General features: G+C 36.9%; 1 protein-coding gene across 2 annotated transcripts in view; it reads right to left on the bottom strand.

Annotated features, from left to right (window-relative positions):
• Window positions 1–17,221, bottom strand: part of Golm2 (golgi membrane protein 2) — a 122,605-nt gene that overhangs the window by 50,217 nt on the left and 55,167 nt on the right. For both annotated transcript variants that reach the window (XM_046461805.2, XM_046461806.2), the window contains exons 5-6: window positions 12,794–12,938; window positions 12,186–12,266 (exon numbers count right to left, since the gene is read on the bottom strand). In XM_046461805.2, coding sequence (XP_046317761.1) covers window positions 12,186–12,266; window positions 12,794–12,938 — 226 coding nt within the window. The remainder of the gene's footprint in view (window positions 1–12,185; window positions 12,267–12,793; window positions 12,939–17,221) is intronic.

Raw genomic sequence — 17,221 nt, 5'->3', positions numbered from 1 at the left:
AGGCGCTCAACCACTTAGCCACATTCCCAAACATCTTTTCTTTTTTTGTTGTTTTTTTTTTGAGACACCATCTTGCTAAATTTGCTCAGGATCTTGGTAAGTTGCTGAGGCTGGCTCTGAACTTTTGATCTTCCTGCCTCAGCCTCCTGAGCTGCTGGGACTACAGTGTGTACCACCATACCAGGCCAGGAATTGTTTTTTGGTTCTTTTGGATTTTCTAAGGAAAAGATCATGACATCTACTAACAAAGATAATTTTATTTATTCTTTAACAATCTGTATACCCTTTACTTCTCTTCTTGTCTTTTTTTTTAATTTTTTATTGTGGGTTGTTCAAAACATTACAAATTTCTTGACATATCATATTCCACACTTTGATTCAAGTCGGTTATGAACTCCCACCTTCCCCCCATACACAGATTGCAGGATCACATCAGTTACACATCCATTGATTTACAAATTGCCATACTAGTGTCTGTTGTGCTCCGCTGCCTTTCCCATCCTCCACCCTCCCCCCTCCCCACCTCTCCCCTCCCCTCCCCTCCTCTCTCTCTACCTCCTCCACTGTATAACCCTGAGGGCCTCCTTCCATTACCATGCAATTTCCCTTCTCTCTCCCTTTCCCTCCCACCTCTCATCCCTGTTAAATGTTAATCTTCTTCTCCTGCTCTTCCTCCCTACTCTGTTCTTAGTTACTCTCCTTATATCAAAGAAGACATTTGGCATTTGTTTTTTAGGGATTGGCTAGCTTCACTTAGCATAATCTGCTCTAATGCCATCCATTTCCCTGTAAATTCTATGATTTTGTCATTTTTTAATGCAGAGTAATACTCCATTGTGTATAAATGCCACATTTTTTTTATCCATTCGTCTATTGAAGGGCATCTAGGTTGGTTCCACAGTCTTGCTATTGTGAACTGTGCTGCTATGAACATCGATGTAGCAGTGTCCCTGTAGCATGCTCTTTTTAGGTCTTTAGGGAATAGACCAAGAAGGGGAATAGCTGGGTCAAATGGTGGCTCCATTCCCAGCTTTCCAAGAAATCTCCATACTGCTTTCCAAATTGGCTGCACCAATCTGCAGTCCCACCAGCAATGTACAAGTGTACCCTTTTCCCCACATCCTCGCCAACACTTGTTGTTGTTTGACTTCCTAATGGCTGCCAATCTTACTGGAGTGAGATGGTATCTTAGGGTGGTTTTGATTTGCATTTCTCTGACTGCTAGAGATGGTGAGCATTTTTTCATGTACTTGTTGATTGACTGTATGTCCTCCTCTGAGAAGTGTCTGTTCAGGTCCTTGGCCCATTTGTTGATTGGGTTGTTTGTTCTCTTATTGTCTAATTTTTTGAGTTCTTTGTATACTCTGGATATTAGGGCTCTATCTGAAGTGTGAGGAGTAAAGATTTGGTCCCAGGGTGTAGGCTCCCTATTTACCTCTCTTATTGTTTCTTTTGCTGAGAAAAAACTTTTTAGCTTGAGTAAGTCCCATTTGTTGATTCTAGTTATTAACTTTTGTGCTATGGGTGTCCTATTGAGGAATTTGGAGCGCGACCCCACCGACTGTAGATCGTAGCCAACTTTTTCTTCTATCAGACGGCGCGTCTCTGATTTGATATCAAGCTCCTTGATCCATTTTGAATTCACTTTTGTGCATGGCGAGAGAAAGGGATTCAGTTTCATTTTGTTGCATATGGATTTCCAGTTTTCCCAGCACCATTTGTTGAAGATGCTATCCTTCCTCCATTGCATGTTTTTAGCCCCTTTATCAAATATAAGATAGTTGTAGTTTTGTGGATTGGTTTCTGTGTCCTCTATTCTGTACCATTGGTCCACCCGCCTGTTTTGGTACCAGTACCATGCTGTTTTTGTTACTATTGCTCTGTAGTATAGTTTGAAGACTGGTATCGCTATACCGCCTGATTCACACTTCCTGCTTAGCATTGTTTTTGCTATTCTGGGTCTTTTATTTTTCCATATGAATTTCATGATTGCTTTCTCTATTTCTACAAGAAATGCCGTTGGGATTTTGATTGGCATTGCATTAAACCTATAGAGAACTTTTGGTAATATCGCCATTTTGATGATGTTAGTTCTGCCTATCCATGAACAGGGTATATTTTTCCATCTTCTAAGATCTTCTTCTATTTCTCTCTTTAGGGTTCTGTAGTTTTCATTGTATAAGTCTTTCACCTCTTTTGTTAGGTTGATTCCCAAGTATTTTATTTTTTTTGAAGATATTTTGAATGGAGTGCTTGTCCTCATTTCCATTTCAGAGGATTTGTTGCTGATATACAGGAATGCCTTTGATTTATGCGTGTTGATTTTATATCCTGCCACTTTGCTGAATTCATTTATTAGCTCTAATAGTTTCTTTGTAGAGCCTTTTGGATCTGCTAGGTATAGAATCATATCATCTGCAAATAATGATAATTTAAGTTCTTCTTTTCCTATTTTTATGCCTTTAATTTCTTTCGTCTGTCTAATTGCTCTGGCCAGTGTTTCGAGAACTATGTTGAAGAGAAGTGGAGAGAGAGGGCATCCCTGTCTTGTTCCAGATTTTAGAGGGAATGCCTTCAGTTTTTCTCCACTCAGAATGATGCTAGACTGAAGCTTAGCATAGATTGCTTTTACAATATTGAGGTATGTTCCTGTTATCCCTAGTTTTTCTAGAGTTTTGAACATAAAGGGATGCTGTACTTTGTCAAATGCTTTTTCCGCATCTATTGAGATGATCATATGGTTCTTATTTTTAAGTCTATTGATGTGGTGAATAACATTTATTGATTTCCGTATATTGAACCAGCCTTGCATCCCAGGGATGAATCCTACTTGATCATGGTGTACAATTTTTTTGATATGTTTTTGTATCCGATTCGCCAGAATTTTATTGAGGATTTTTGCATCTAGGTTCATTAGAGATATTGGTCTGTAGTTTTCTTTCTTTGAAGTGTCTTTGTCTGGTTTAGGTATCAGGGTGATGTTGGCCTCATAGAATGAATTTGGAAGTTCTCCCTCCTTTTCTATTTCCTGAAGTAGCTTGAAAAGTATTGGTATTAGTTCTTCTTTAAAGGTTTTGTAAAATTCTGCTGTATACCCATCCGGACCTGGGCTTTTCTTAGTTGATAGTCTTTTTATGGTTTCTTTCTATTTCCTCAATTGATATTGGTCTGTTTAGGTTGTCTATATCCTCCTGACTCAATCTGGGCAGATCATATGACTTCAGAAATTTATCTATGCCTTCACTATCTTCTAATTTATTGGAGTATAAGGATTCAAAATAGTTTTTGATTATCTTCTGTATTTCTGAAGTGTCTGTTGTGATATTGCCTTTTTCATCCCGTATGCTAGTAATTTGAGTTCTCTCTCTTCTTCTCTTCGCTAGCATCGCTAAGGATCTGTCGATTTTGTTTATTTTTTCAAAGAACCAACTTTTAGTTTTGTCAATTTTTTCAATTGTTTCTTTTGCTTCGATTTCATTAATTTCAGCTCTGATTTTAATTATTTCTTGCCTTCTACTTCTTTTGCTGTTGTTTTGCTCTTCTTTTTCAAGGATTTTGAGATGAAGTATGAGATCATTTATTTGTTGGTTTTTTCTTTTTTTAAGGAATGAACTCCAAGCAATGAATTTTCCTCTTAGAACTGCTTTCAATGTGTCCCATAGATTCCGATATGTTGTGTCTGTGTTTTCATTTATCTCTAAGAATTTTTTAATTTCCTGAAATTGAAACCTTCCACGATAAACAAAAGTTTAAAGAATTCGCAGCTAGAAAACCATCTCTTCAAAACATCCTCGCCAAAGCATTACAGGAAGAGGAAATGGAAAATAACAATGAAAACCAACAGTGGGAGGTAGGACAGTAAAGGGGGGGGGGGAAATAATCAAAGAGGAAAACAAACCATGTTTAGTAACAGAAATAAACAAATATGGCTGGAAGAACAACCCATATCTCAATAATAACCCTAAATGTTAATGGCTTAAACTCACCAATTAAGAGACACAGGCTAGTAGAATGGATCACAAAACAAGACCCAACAATATGCTGCCTACAGGAGACGCATTTGATAGGAAAAGACATACATAGGCTGAAGGTGAAAGGTTGGGAAAAATCATATCACTCATATGGACTTCGGAAACAAGCAGGCGTGTCCATACTCATATCAAATAAAATAGATTTCAAGCCAAAGTTAATCAAAAGAGATAAAGAGGGACACTACATACTGCTTAAGGGAACCATACACCAACAAGACATAACAATCATAAATATTTATGCCCCAAACAATGGTGCAGCTATGTTCGTCAAACAAACTCTTCTCAAGTTCAAGAGTCTAATAGACCACCACACCATAATCATGGGAGACTTCAACACACCTCTCTCGCCACTGGACAGATCTTCCAAACAAAAGTTGAATAAGGAAACTATAGAACTCAATAACACTATTAATAACCTAGACCTAATTGACATATATAGAGTATACCACCCAACATCAAGCAGTTACACTTTTTTCTCAGCAGCACATGGATCCTTCTCAAAAATAGATCATATATTATGTCACAGGGCAACTCTTAGACAATATAAAGGAGTAGAGATAATACCATGCATCTTATCTGATCATAATGGAATGAAACTGAAAATCAACGATAAAAGAAGGAAGGAAAAAGCATACATCACTTGGAGAATGAACAATAGGTTACTGAATGATCAATGGGTTATAGAAGACATCAAGAAGGAAATCTTCTTGTCTTATTACATTACTAAGGCTTGCAGTAGTACAATGTTTAAAAGAAGTGATAAGAAGGTACATCCTTGCCTTGTTTAGTGGGAAAGCTTTCTCACCATTAAATATGATATTAGCTGTAGATTTTTTTCTAGATATTCTATATCCAGTTGAGGAAATTTTCCTCTATTCTTAATTTACTTAAGAGTTTTTATCATGAATAGGTATTGGATGTGTCAAGTATTTTTTTTCCTGTGTCTATTGACAGTCATAATTTTTTTTTTCTTCTTTAGTGTAGTGATAAGATACTAATTTTTTGATGTTGAACAAGCTTTGCACACCTGGGATAAATTCTCATTTGGTTAGCTGTGTCATTCCTTTTATACATTATAGATTCAATTTGCTAATATTGTATTGAGGATTTTTACATCTATATTAAGTTGAGATTCTGGTCTATAGTTTGCTTATAATAGCTTTGTCTGGTTTTGGTACAAGGTAATAATGGCATAAAAAATGAGTCAGAAAGCATTCCCTCTGCTTCTGTCTTCAGGAAGTTATAGAGAATTGGTATAATTTTTTTCCTTCAGTATTTGGTTCACCAGTGAACCCATCAGGGCTTGGTCCTTCCTGGTTCAGAAAGTTATTAATTATTGATTCAATTTCTTTAATAGGTAAATCTATTCAGACAGTCTATTCCTTTTTGCAGAGTTTGGCAGATTGTTTCCTTGAAGGAATCAGTACATTTCATCTAGGCTATCAAGTCTGTAGGTATAGATTGTCCACAGTATTCCTTTACTATAATGTTCTTGGGATCTGTAGTGATAGCCTTCTTTCATTTCTATAGCAGTAGAAATTTATAGTAGATTTTTCCCAAAGAACCAGCTTTCAGTTTCACTGATTTTTGTTCTGCTTTCAATTTCACTGATTTCTACTCCAAATTTTTATAATACCTTTTCTTCTGTTTACTTGGGATTTAATACACACTTCTTTTTCTAGATTCCTAAGATGGGAACTTCTTGATGTTAGACCTTTCTTCTTTTCCAATATGTACATCTAATGCTATAAATTTCCCTCTAAGCATAGCTTTTGCTGCATCCCACAATTTTTTATAAGTTGTGCTTTTGTTTTCATTTAATTCAAAATATTTAAAAACTTTCTCTTGGTATTTCTTCTTTGTCCCATGTGTTATCTATAAGTGTGCTGTTTAAATTCCACATATTTTAGAATTTTCCAATTATTTTTTTATTGCTTTTCTCTAGATTAATTCTACTGAGATCTGAGAATGGATATTATATGATTTCTACTCTCTGAAATTTGTTGAGATGTGTTGTATGATTCAAAATGTGGTATAATTTGGTGAGTGTTCCATGTGAGGTTGAAAAAAATGTATATTTTACTGTGGTTGGATGAAGTAGTCAAGAGATGCTTATTATGTCTAGTTGGTTAATACACTTTTATCTCATTAACTTAAAAAGGTTCAGAAGGTTGTATAGTGAAAGTCAGTCACATTTTCATCCCTGTCCCCAGTCTTCATTCCTAGAAGACCACTCTTACCAGTATTAATCTAGAGAAGCGCTGTCCAATAGAACTTTCTGCAATTATGGAAACATTCTATATCTATGCTGCCCAACACAATAGCCACTAACTGCAGGTGACCTATTGAGCACTGAAGTGGAGCTAGTCTGACTAGGAACTGTATTTTATTTTTATTTAAATTTTATTTAAATGTAATGAATTTAAATTTAGCTGTGTGTGACCAGTGGCTACTCTATTAGACAGTGAAGATTTAGAGATACTCCTAATGCAGTGGCTTTCTTCCTTAGATACAGAATTCAGTCACCTAGTGAGCACTTAATCATTCAATGCCCAAGCTGCACCCCAGATCAAATATACCAAAACCTTTAGAGTGGGTCTCAGGAGTTGGTATATTTTTTAAAGCTTCCCCATGATTCCAGTAGGCAAACAAGGGAGCTGGTGTCATGGCTCAATGGTAGAATCCTTACCTAGCACATGTGAAGCACTGGGTTTGATACTCAGCACCATGTAAAAATAAATAAATAAAGTACTGTATCCATCTACAACTAAAAAATTTTTTTAAAAAAAAAAGAGAATATAGGGGCTGGAGCTATAGCTCAGTGGTAAAGCATCTGCCTTGTATGTGTGAGGCACTGGGTTCGATCCTTAGCACCACATAAAAATAAATAAAGATATGTGTTGAGAGCCACAGCCGAAGGGGCCCCAGCAAACTTCCAGCTGCCAGCAAACTTGCAGCTGCCGGCTGATGATTGGCTCACAGCGGCCCCAGCAACATCTAGCTGATTGGCTCCTTGGCCCCAGCAACATCTAGCTGATTGGCTCCTCTGCGGTGATGCTCATTGGGCTGTTTCCCTGCCCTTTCAGACCACGGAGCTGCTCATTGGGGGACTTTTTTGGCTCCGCCCACGTGACCCAGCCAATCGGCCTCAAGAGCAGGAGGATTGTGGGAGGTGGAGAGAAGCTTGTGAGGGAGAGAGAGGCTTGTGGAAAGCCGGTGGTGGCAGTTGAGGTTCTGAGGGTTTTTCCTGAGAGGCTGTTTTGTTTGGCGTGTGTGGTTCTAAAAATAAAGTTAGTTTCTTTTGACAAGTGGCTCCTGATTGTGCCCAGCCAGACTGCGGCAGATATGGTGTGAAAATCTACATCTAAAAAAATATATATATAAAAAAAAGAGAATATAAAATATAGGCAAACATGGGCTGGGGATGTGGCTCTTCGGTAGAGCGCTTGCCTAGCACGTGTGAGGCCCCAGATTCGATCCTCAGCACCACATAAAAATAAATAAATAAAGGTATTTTGTCCAACTACAACTAAAAAGTAAATATTTTTTTAAAAAGTAGGCAAACAAGGTTGAAATCTGTTATGGAAAATTAAAATTAATTATTTTATATATAGGTTAGATCTACCTAATATTAAAAATCCAAAAGCAGTAATTTTCCCTACATTTCTAATTAGAAAAGAAATTTAAATTGTTTGGGTAAATAATTTTTTTTTTTTTACCCTTTGCCTTAGTTTGGATGATGAATGTCCCCCAAAGACCCAGGTGTTAAAGAATTGGCCCCCAGGGTGGCACCTACCAGGAGGTACTGTAAACCCAGTCCCTTCCTCTTTTACTTCTTGCTATGATGGAAACAATTTGCCAATCTAGCATTGGCATCTAGCAACCCCAAAGGCCTGAAAACAATGAGTCCACCCCTGCTAATGGACTGGAATCTCTAAAACCATGATTCAAAGTAAACCTTTTTTCTTTATAAGAAATAAAATTATGGGCTGGGGATGTGGCTCAAGCATTAACGTGCTTGTCAGGCATGCGCGGGGTGCTGGGTTTGATCCTCAGCACTGCTGGGAGCCATTACCCAAGTAGGTATGACAATTTCCTTGCCAGCGTACCCCATGTTGCAGTGACATTGAATGTACGTGACCTTGCTCAAGGACCAAGGCAGATTAGGGTGTTCCCGGTTTTAAGATAATCCTGTTTAGGGCGTTCCCAGTTTAGGTTCCAGGTTTAAGGTTTAAGATTATTCCTGCTGGGAATAGGGCGTTTCCTGCTGCCTGAGTTCCCCTTGAGTTCTCACGGGATTCAGACAGTATATTTTGGAGATAGAAGCCCAGTGGAGGAATTTGGGAGAGAAGGTGGATTTGGGCAGAGAACGTGGATTTCCCCAGAACGTGATTGTAGACGGCTGGTGTGAGTTCGGGAATAAAGAGTTGCTGTTTGAATCTACAAGCTGTGTGGTGGCTCGTGATTGTGTGCCCAGCCAGACTGCGGCATTTGTGCCCAGCCAGACTGCGGCACAGCACCACATAAAATAAAGATGTTGTGTCCATCGAAAACTGAAAAATAAATATTAAAAAATTCTCTCTCTCTCTCTCTCTCTCTCTCTCTCTCTCTCTTAAAAAAAAAGAAATAAAATTATCTCAGGCATTTTGTTATAATGATAGAAAGCTGATGAACACACCCTTATTGAGTTTCCCCAAAAGCAAACCATTAAGAGCATGAGTATGAGATTGACTGGACCTGAAAACTAGAAAGGAGATTTCAAGTATGAAATAAGATTTTCCTCTTTGTTTATATGCATGGTATAAAAAAAGATAGTTGTATTACATATTATTTTAAGAAAACTCCTAATTTCAGAAAAAGAAGTACTAACAATCTGATAGAAAAATAGGCAAAAATGATTGGCCAATAAACATATAAAGAGATGCTAATGTTGCATTCATACACACAAAAAAATATAAACAAAAATTAATATGAAGTTTCCTACTATGCTACAAAAATATAGAGAATACCTGCATACACAGATGTTTTCTATATTAATGCTAAATTTATAGAAAATATATATACATTTTTGGTGTTGTTCCCAGATCCAAGCTATAGTGCTATAAACACTGTGTGAATTAATAGGACAAGCTCATATTTTAAAAATTATATATAAATTTGTTGGTATCTCATTAGAAGTAGCATTCATTCCTATTAATTCTAATAAAATGGGTATGGAATTTTTTGGGGGGGAGTGAGGAACAGTACTGGGGACTGAACACAAGGCTCAAATACTGTACAAATGCTCTCCCACTGAGGTAGATCCTAAGCTTTCATTTTGTTTTTGTTTTAATTCTCATAAAAGGGTCTCACTAAGTTTCCCAGACTGCCTTCAACTTTGCTATCCTCCTGCCTCAGACTCTTAAGTAGTTAGGATTACAGGTATATGCCATTGTGGATGTTATAGACATATGACATGAGAAATAAATGCATACAAGCAGATAACCAATCCTTGCTCCTATATCTGAACAGGATTTTTTTTTTCTTTGAGTACCGGGGATTGAACTCAGGGGCACTCAACCACTGAGATACATCCCCAGTTCTATTTTGTATTTTATTTAGAGACAGGGTCTCACTGAGTTGCTCAGTGCCTCGCCATTGCTGAGGCTGGCTTTGAGTTCGAGATCCTCCTGCCTCAGTCTCCCAAGCTACTGGGATTACAGGCATGTGCCACTGCACCCAGCTTGAACAGGATGTTTTAGACGCCAATTTACCTATGGCAAAATTTTGAAAATAGCTTAAAAATTAAATAAGGCAAAATAAAAGAGATTTAATCAACCTAAACTCACTCAAGTTAAGGCTACAGCAGTGCTGCAAAAATTTAGAAGAAAAATACATGGTATATGGACACATGGGTACAGCCCTGTAATCCCAGCAACTAGAAGACTGAAGCAGGAGGATCACAAATTCAAGTTCAGCCTTTAACTTAGTGAGACCCTGTCTCAAAATAAAAATAAGACTAGGAATGTTTCCCAGTGGTAGAATGACCCTGGGTTTAACACCAATACCAAAACAAGAAAAAGAAAATACAGAGTCTCTGCTCTCAGTACTTTTTAAAATTAATGTGTTAAGTCAGTGGTTCTCAAATTTCAACACAGATGAAAATCACCCAGAGCTTTTTAAAACAGATGGAGCAATTGCTGGGCTCCATCTCCTAATTTGTTCTGGAACCTAAGAATCTGCATTTCTAGTTAAGTCCCTGAGTAAGAGTGATATCATTGGTCCAGATATCGCACGTTGGAAATCACTGAATCATTTCATTGTCTTACAACAAAATCTTGTTCATTCTAACTCAGTATGTTATAACAAAAAAAATATAAACAAATAAATAAATTATATATATATATATATATATATATATATATATATATGTATGTGTGTGTGTGTGTATATATATATATATATATATATTCCCCACACCCCCAGTACTGTGTATTGAACCCAGGGCTTCATGCATGCCAGGTATGTGCGCTACTACTGAGCTACATCCCTAACTCTTAAAAAAAAAAAAAAATCATTTTTGAGACAGGGTCTTACTAAGGTGCCAGGGTTGTCTCAAATTTTCTATCCTCCTGCCTCTGCTTCCTGAGTAGATGGGTTACAGACATGTACCACTATACCTGTTTTTCCTTTCTTTCATTTGTCATATGGAGGCTAAAACCCAGGATCTTGAGGCTACCTTAGTATTTTCAAATTCATGTTACAGCTTTTGTCCTTCCTTTATTTAAGAATTGGAAACCCACAAGAATTTAGACATGGAAGAATTTTAGAAGATAACAAAACTCTTTACTCATTTGGGCCTCAGACACAGTAATTTCAGATACATACACAGTAATTTTAGCCATAATCGCAGAAATAACTGCTGAAACTGAGAAGGAATAAAAACAGCCAAGAAGAGGCAAAAATGTGCTGTTACTTCTGATTTTCCACAATAATAAATGGAATTTGGCAGAGAATTATCTATATAATAGCCAAGAACATTAGAGAAGGATAGAAAAACAATGAGATATGAAGGGAAAAAAATGAATGGGATAAGATGACAGCAAGTGCCAGGCATGGTGCTCACTCCTGTAATCCCAGCAGCTTGGGAGGCCGAGGCAGGAAGATAATGAATTCAAAGCCAGACTCAGCAACGGTGAGGCGCTAAGCATCTCGGTGAGACCCTGTCTCTAATTAAAATACAAAATAGGACTGGGCTCAGTAGTCGAGTGCTCCTGAGTTCAATTCCGGGACCCCCGCCCCCTCAAAAAAAAAAAAAAGACAGCAAGTAGGATTAGGATTTCCAATGAAAATGGATAAGCAGCAAACAAATTAATGAAAATTTATACACGAAAAATAAGTGGCCATAAAAGAAGAAAAAGGAAAAAAGTGAATAAATCACCCAAAATGTGGGGAAAGCCAGGTGGAAGGGTAGACCTAGCAATTTAGCAAGCCCTTGTCTCAAAATAAAATAGGTGGGGATGTAGCACAACAGTAGAGTGGCCCTAGGTTTAATGTGCAGCACCCAAAAACAAAAACAAAAACAAAAAAATAAACATGTGGGGTGATTTAATGGAAAGACAAGACAAGCCCTAAAATCTAAATAACTCATGTAAGAGTATTACTAGCCCACATTAGCACACCAACCCAGCAATATAGGACTACTAAGTATGAAAGAAGAGCCTGGTATACTTTTAGTAAACAATAAATGACTCCAACACAGCATAGCTTTCATGAACAATAACATGGATTCATCAAGAAACGGTTGAAAAATGGCTGACTCTTATAATAGCAAAATAAGGATTCTACATATTGAGTAAGGAAATTTAATAAACTTTATATATAAAAAAAGTCTGGGGGCTGGGGTTGTGCCTCAGTGGTAGAGTGCTTGCCTGGCACATGTGAGGCACTGGGTTCGATCCTCAGTACTCATAAAAATAAATGAGTAAAATAAAGGTATTGATTTTGTCTATAACTAAAAATATTTTTTAAAAAAGATCTGGGAAATTAATAGGTAATTAACCAGACATACCAATTATGTAGATATCTGTGGTTTTCCAAGTTTCACCCAAAGAGAGAATGCAGTAACATGAAAAATAATAACCTTAGTTGAATTCTCTAATAATTTTCACTTACCAGTGGGAAGATCATCAGCTTTTGCTAGGTCATTCTCTTCTATCCCAGGCATCCCTGCATCACCACTTCGTTTGATTTGTTCTGCCCAAGGAACAAAAAAGATATGATTTCTGTAACTTTTTCTTAAAGAAATTAAAAGTGTTTTAGAGGAAAGTAAAATTAGTTCTTAAAGCAATAGGCTACATTGACTGAATGTCTTACTTCTTGCTTTGGACACAGTTTTAACTCTAAAATAGCTTTTACTTTTTTATCAAAAGATCCAAATTTTAAACAATAAAAACACCTAATCATGGCCAGGCACCGGGTGCACACCTGTAATCCCAACAGCTTGGGAGGCAGAGGCAGGAGAATAGTGAGTTTAAAGCCAGCCTCAGCAATTTAGCAAGGTGCTACACAACTCAGTGAAACCCTGTCTCTAATAAAATACAAAATAGGGCTAGGGATATGGCTCAGTGGTCGAGTGACCCTAAGTTCAATCCCCGTTACCAAAAAAACACCTAATCATATATGAACTAAAATCAAACAATTTTCTTTGCAATGAAAAACATTCACTTAGAAATGGGAAGAAAAGGTCAATATCCTATTAACACAAAACAAAATAATAATACCTTTCCCATGTGGAATGTGATTGCTGGACGGTTCTTCATTCTTTTCTGCAGCATTCTCAGCTACTTTGGGAATATTTTTAGGTACTACATGATCGTTTATACCCAATTCTTTTCCATCATTTGATTGAACTTTGTGGGTCTCTTGCTGTTAGATAAAGATTTGGTTACAATAAATATTTCTCAGTTCAAATTGTTAAACCATTGGTACAACTATTAATCAAATGTTCTGAAATAGTTTATCATTTAAAATATATACAACCCATTCATATTCTGAATACTTGGAGATGTGGGATATACAATTATTTTGTTATGTTTTTATAGTGATGTGAAATCAAAGAATAACTAACACTTTTTAAAGTCTCTATTTATAGTAAATGGCTTAAAACATTAAGCACAGGGAAATCTGTTTGGCCATGCTTAGGGAAGGATTCTGCAAAACAGACTACTGAGTAGTATGGATTCCTGTGGTAGCCTACAGTTGGAAATAGTTCTGGTGCTATGGGCAAAGTGGGTTTTCTATAGGCATATACAGGAATCAAACTGGGTGGCTGAACAGGAGGAGGTTGGCACATGGGTGTCTCTACATGTATGACAGATGACAGTTGAGATTGTCAGGCTTTTCCCCACATGGAAATAGCAAAAGCGAAACGCAGGCAAACTACTTCCCTGGTGCAGTGGTCACACAGGATAGCAAGTAAACCGAATACACAAGTCAGTGCTCCCTCCAATCTGTTTCTAACAACATCATCATCTTGGAAACTTAAATCTTCAGATACATGGTAGACCTAATTCATTTCTCTTGATGGGCCAAGTTTGAATTGCCTCAGTGGGTATTTTAGAAGCAAGAAGTAAAGTACATATGCCTGGGTAGGTCCTATAAGTAGGTCCCTCTAGTTAATATTTAATGCATATATAAATGATCTATAAACTCTAATGCATTATGCAATGGAATTATTGGTAATACCAGAAAAAAATATTACGAAGGGGCTGGGAGCCTAGCTATGTGGTAAATCACATGCCTAGCATATGCAAGGCCCTGAGTTCAAGTACCAGTAGAACAAAAAAAGAAGTACTGTGTTGGGAATGTGGCTCAGTTGTAGAATGCCTGCCTGGCATATGCAAGCCTCAAGGTTCTAGTCCCAGTACTGGAAAAAAAATAAATCTAGGAAAAAAAAAGCCAAATCTTATGACTGTGTCATAATAAACAAAAGGGCCAGCCATGGTACGTACACACCTATAATCCCAGTAACTCAGGAGGCTGAGGCAGAAGGATTGCAAGTTAGTGAGACCCTTGGCAATATAGTGAGACACTGTCTCAAAATAAAAAATAAAAAGAACTGGGGTTGTACCTCAGTGGTAAAGTTCTCCTGGGTTCAATCCCTAGTTCCAAAAAATAAAAAGAAAAAGAAAAAGAACGGGTGCTTTGATAATTCGGAGCAGTATTCAGCAGTCCTGACAGATAAAATCAACAAACATTTACAAGGTGTTATTTCATAGTTTATAAACAACTTTCATATCTACCTTCTAAAAGAGATAGTTTGGAAAAAAGCAAAATAATATAAAACTAAGACTTGTAAAAGTTAAGTAGCTTATTCTTTTTTTAATATTTATTTTTTAGTTTTAGGTGAACACAATATCTTTATTTTGTTTCGATGTGGTGCTGAGAATCGAACCCAGTGCCTCACGCATGCTAGGCGAGCATGCAACCACTTGAGCCACATCCCCAGCCCTCTTTTTTTTTTTTTTTGGTACTAGGAATTGAACTCAGGGCACATCCCCAGCCTATTTTGTATTTTATTTAGAGACTGAGTCTCACTGAATTGCTAAGCACCTGGCTGTTGTGATCCTCCTGACTCAGCCTCCTGAGCTGCTGGGATTACAAGAATGTGCCACTGTGCCCGGCTTAAGTAGCTTATTTATGTCATTCAGCTACAAATTTATGGAGAAAATATTCAGTCTTTCTGACTACAAATCCCACGTTGTCTGGCAATTTGCTAAACTATAACCAAGCTATAACCAATTTCAAGAGCTTAATCATTGGTGAGTGAAAGAATAGAATGAAATTCTTGAATATGTCAATTTGAAAGCCAAGAATGAGAAAACCCATGGAACACAACCTGAACAGCCATTCTACATCTCTATGCATTTTTATTACATGATAGATCCTAAGGCTATTTCTATAGTAAGCTCACTGTTTTGCAGATGTGGATAAAATAAACAATATTAAAAATTAAAAGTCAATAGACTACCGTTCAAAAATACTTTTTCATGGGGCTGGGGATGTGGCTCAAGTGGTAGCACGCTCGCCTGGCATGCATGCGGCCTGGGTTCGATCCTCAGCACCACATACAAAGATGTTGTGTCCGCCGAAAACTAAAAAATAAATATTAAAAAATTCTCTCTCTCTCTCTTTAAAAAAAAAAAATACTTTTTCATGAAAATAGTTAACAGAGATGTCCCTTTAAGGTTATGTAGGACTTTACCTGTATATAAATAAATTTTCTTAATAAAACAAGACGGCTTTCTAAATCAATGTTTGTGACTTGGTGAAGGGACTTTTCAATTATTGTTGTTGTTTTTGTTTAATAAACTTTTTTTTTCTGAAATAGTTTTAGATTTACAGAAAATTAATTACTCCTTACCCTATTGTCAACAGCTTACTTTACCATGGAACCTATGTAAAACTAAGAAATCGGTATCAATAAATTATTATTAACTAACCCCCAGACTTTATTTAGATATCAACAGTTTTTCTACTAGGTCTTTGTGTGCTTCAAGATCTGACTCAGGATAACTATATGTATGCACTGAAATACTCACGTCACCTTAGTTTCCTCTGGTCTGTAATAGTCCCTCTAATTTTGTAGCATTAAAGTGGTAACCAATTTTATTTATGGACACTAAAATGTCTATTTCTCATAATATTCCCTTGTCATAAAATGTTTTTTGAGTTTTTAATCCATTAAAAATATAAAAACCAGGCTGGGATTGTGGCTCAGTGGTAGAGCACTCGCCTAGCGCGGGTGGGACCCGGATTCCATCCCCAGCACCACATAAAAATAAAGGCACTGTGTTGTGTCCATCTACAGCTAAAAAATAAATATTAAATAAATATTAAAATATATTTATATGGGCTGGGGATGTGGCTCAAGCGGTAGCACGCTCGCCTGGCATGCGTGCAGCCCGGGTTCGACCCTCAGCACCACATACAAAGATGTGTCCGCCGAAAACTAAAAAATAAAATATTTAAAAAAAAAAATCTCAATAAAATCCTGGCAAATCGAATACAAAAGCATATCAAAAAAATTGTGCACCATGATCAAGTAGGATTCATCCCTGGGATGCAAGGCTGGTTCAATATACAGAAATCAATAAATGTTATTCACCACATCAATAGACTTAAAGATAAGAACCATATGATCATCTCGATAGATGCAGAAAAAGCATTCGACAAAGTGCAGCATCGCTTTATGTTCAAAACACTAGAAAAACTAGGGATAACAGGAACTTGCCTCAACATTGTAAAAGCTATATATGCTAAGCCTCAGGCTAGCATCATTCTAAATGGAGAAAAACTGAAGGCATTCCCTCTAAAATCTGGAACAAGACAGGGATGCCCTCTCTCACCACTTCTGTTCAATTTAGTTCTTGAAATACTAGCCAGAGCAATTAGACAGACAAAAGAAATTAAAGGCATAAAAATAGGAAAAGAAGAACTTAAATTATCACCATTTGCAGATGTCATGATTCTATACCTAGCAGACCCAAAAGGGTCTACAAAGAAACTGCTAAAGTTAATAAATGAATTCAGCAAAGTGGCAGGATATAAAATCAACACGCATAAATCAAAGGCATTCCTGTATATCAGCAACAAATCTTCTGAAATGGAAATGAGGAAAACTACTCCATTCACAATATCCTCAAAAAAAATAAAATACTTGGGAATCAACCTAACAAAAGAGGTGAAAGATTTATACAATGAAAACTACAGAACCCTAAAGAGAGAGATAGAAGAAGATCTTAGAAGATGGAAAAATGTACCCTGTTCATGGATAGGCAGAACTAACATCATCAAAATGGCGATATTATCCAAAGTTCTCTACAGGTTTAATGCGATGCCAATCAAAATCCCAACGACATTTCTTGTAGAAACAGATAAAGCAATCATGAAATTCATATGGAAAAACAAAAGACCCAGAATAGCAAAAGCAATTCTAAGCAGGAAGTGTGAATCTGGAGGTATAGCGATACCAGATTTCAAACTGTACTACAGAGCAATAGTAACAAAAACAGCATGGTACTGGTACCAAAACAGGCAGGTGGACCAATGGTACAGAATAGAGGACACAGAGACCAATCCACAAAATTACAACTTTCTTATATTTGATAAAGGGGCTAAAATCATGCAATGGAGGAAGGATAGCATCT

Source organism: Marmota monax, unplaced genomic scaffold (assembly GCF_021218885.2).
Source record: "Marmota monax isolate L192 unplaced genomic scaffold, Marmota_monax_Labrador192_F-V1.1 WCK01_AAM20220418_F8-fsc00001, whole genome shotgun sequence".
In the NCBI taxonomy this organism is placed as follows: Eukaryota; Metazoa; Chordata; class Mammalia; order Rodentia; family Sciuridae; genus Marmota; species Marmota monax.
The sequence above is the reverse complement of the archived record's forward strand: the minus strand, read 5'-3'. Positions and strand labels throughout refer to the sequence as shown.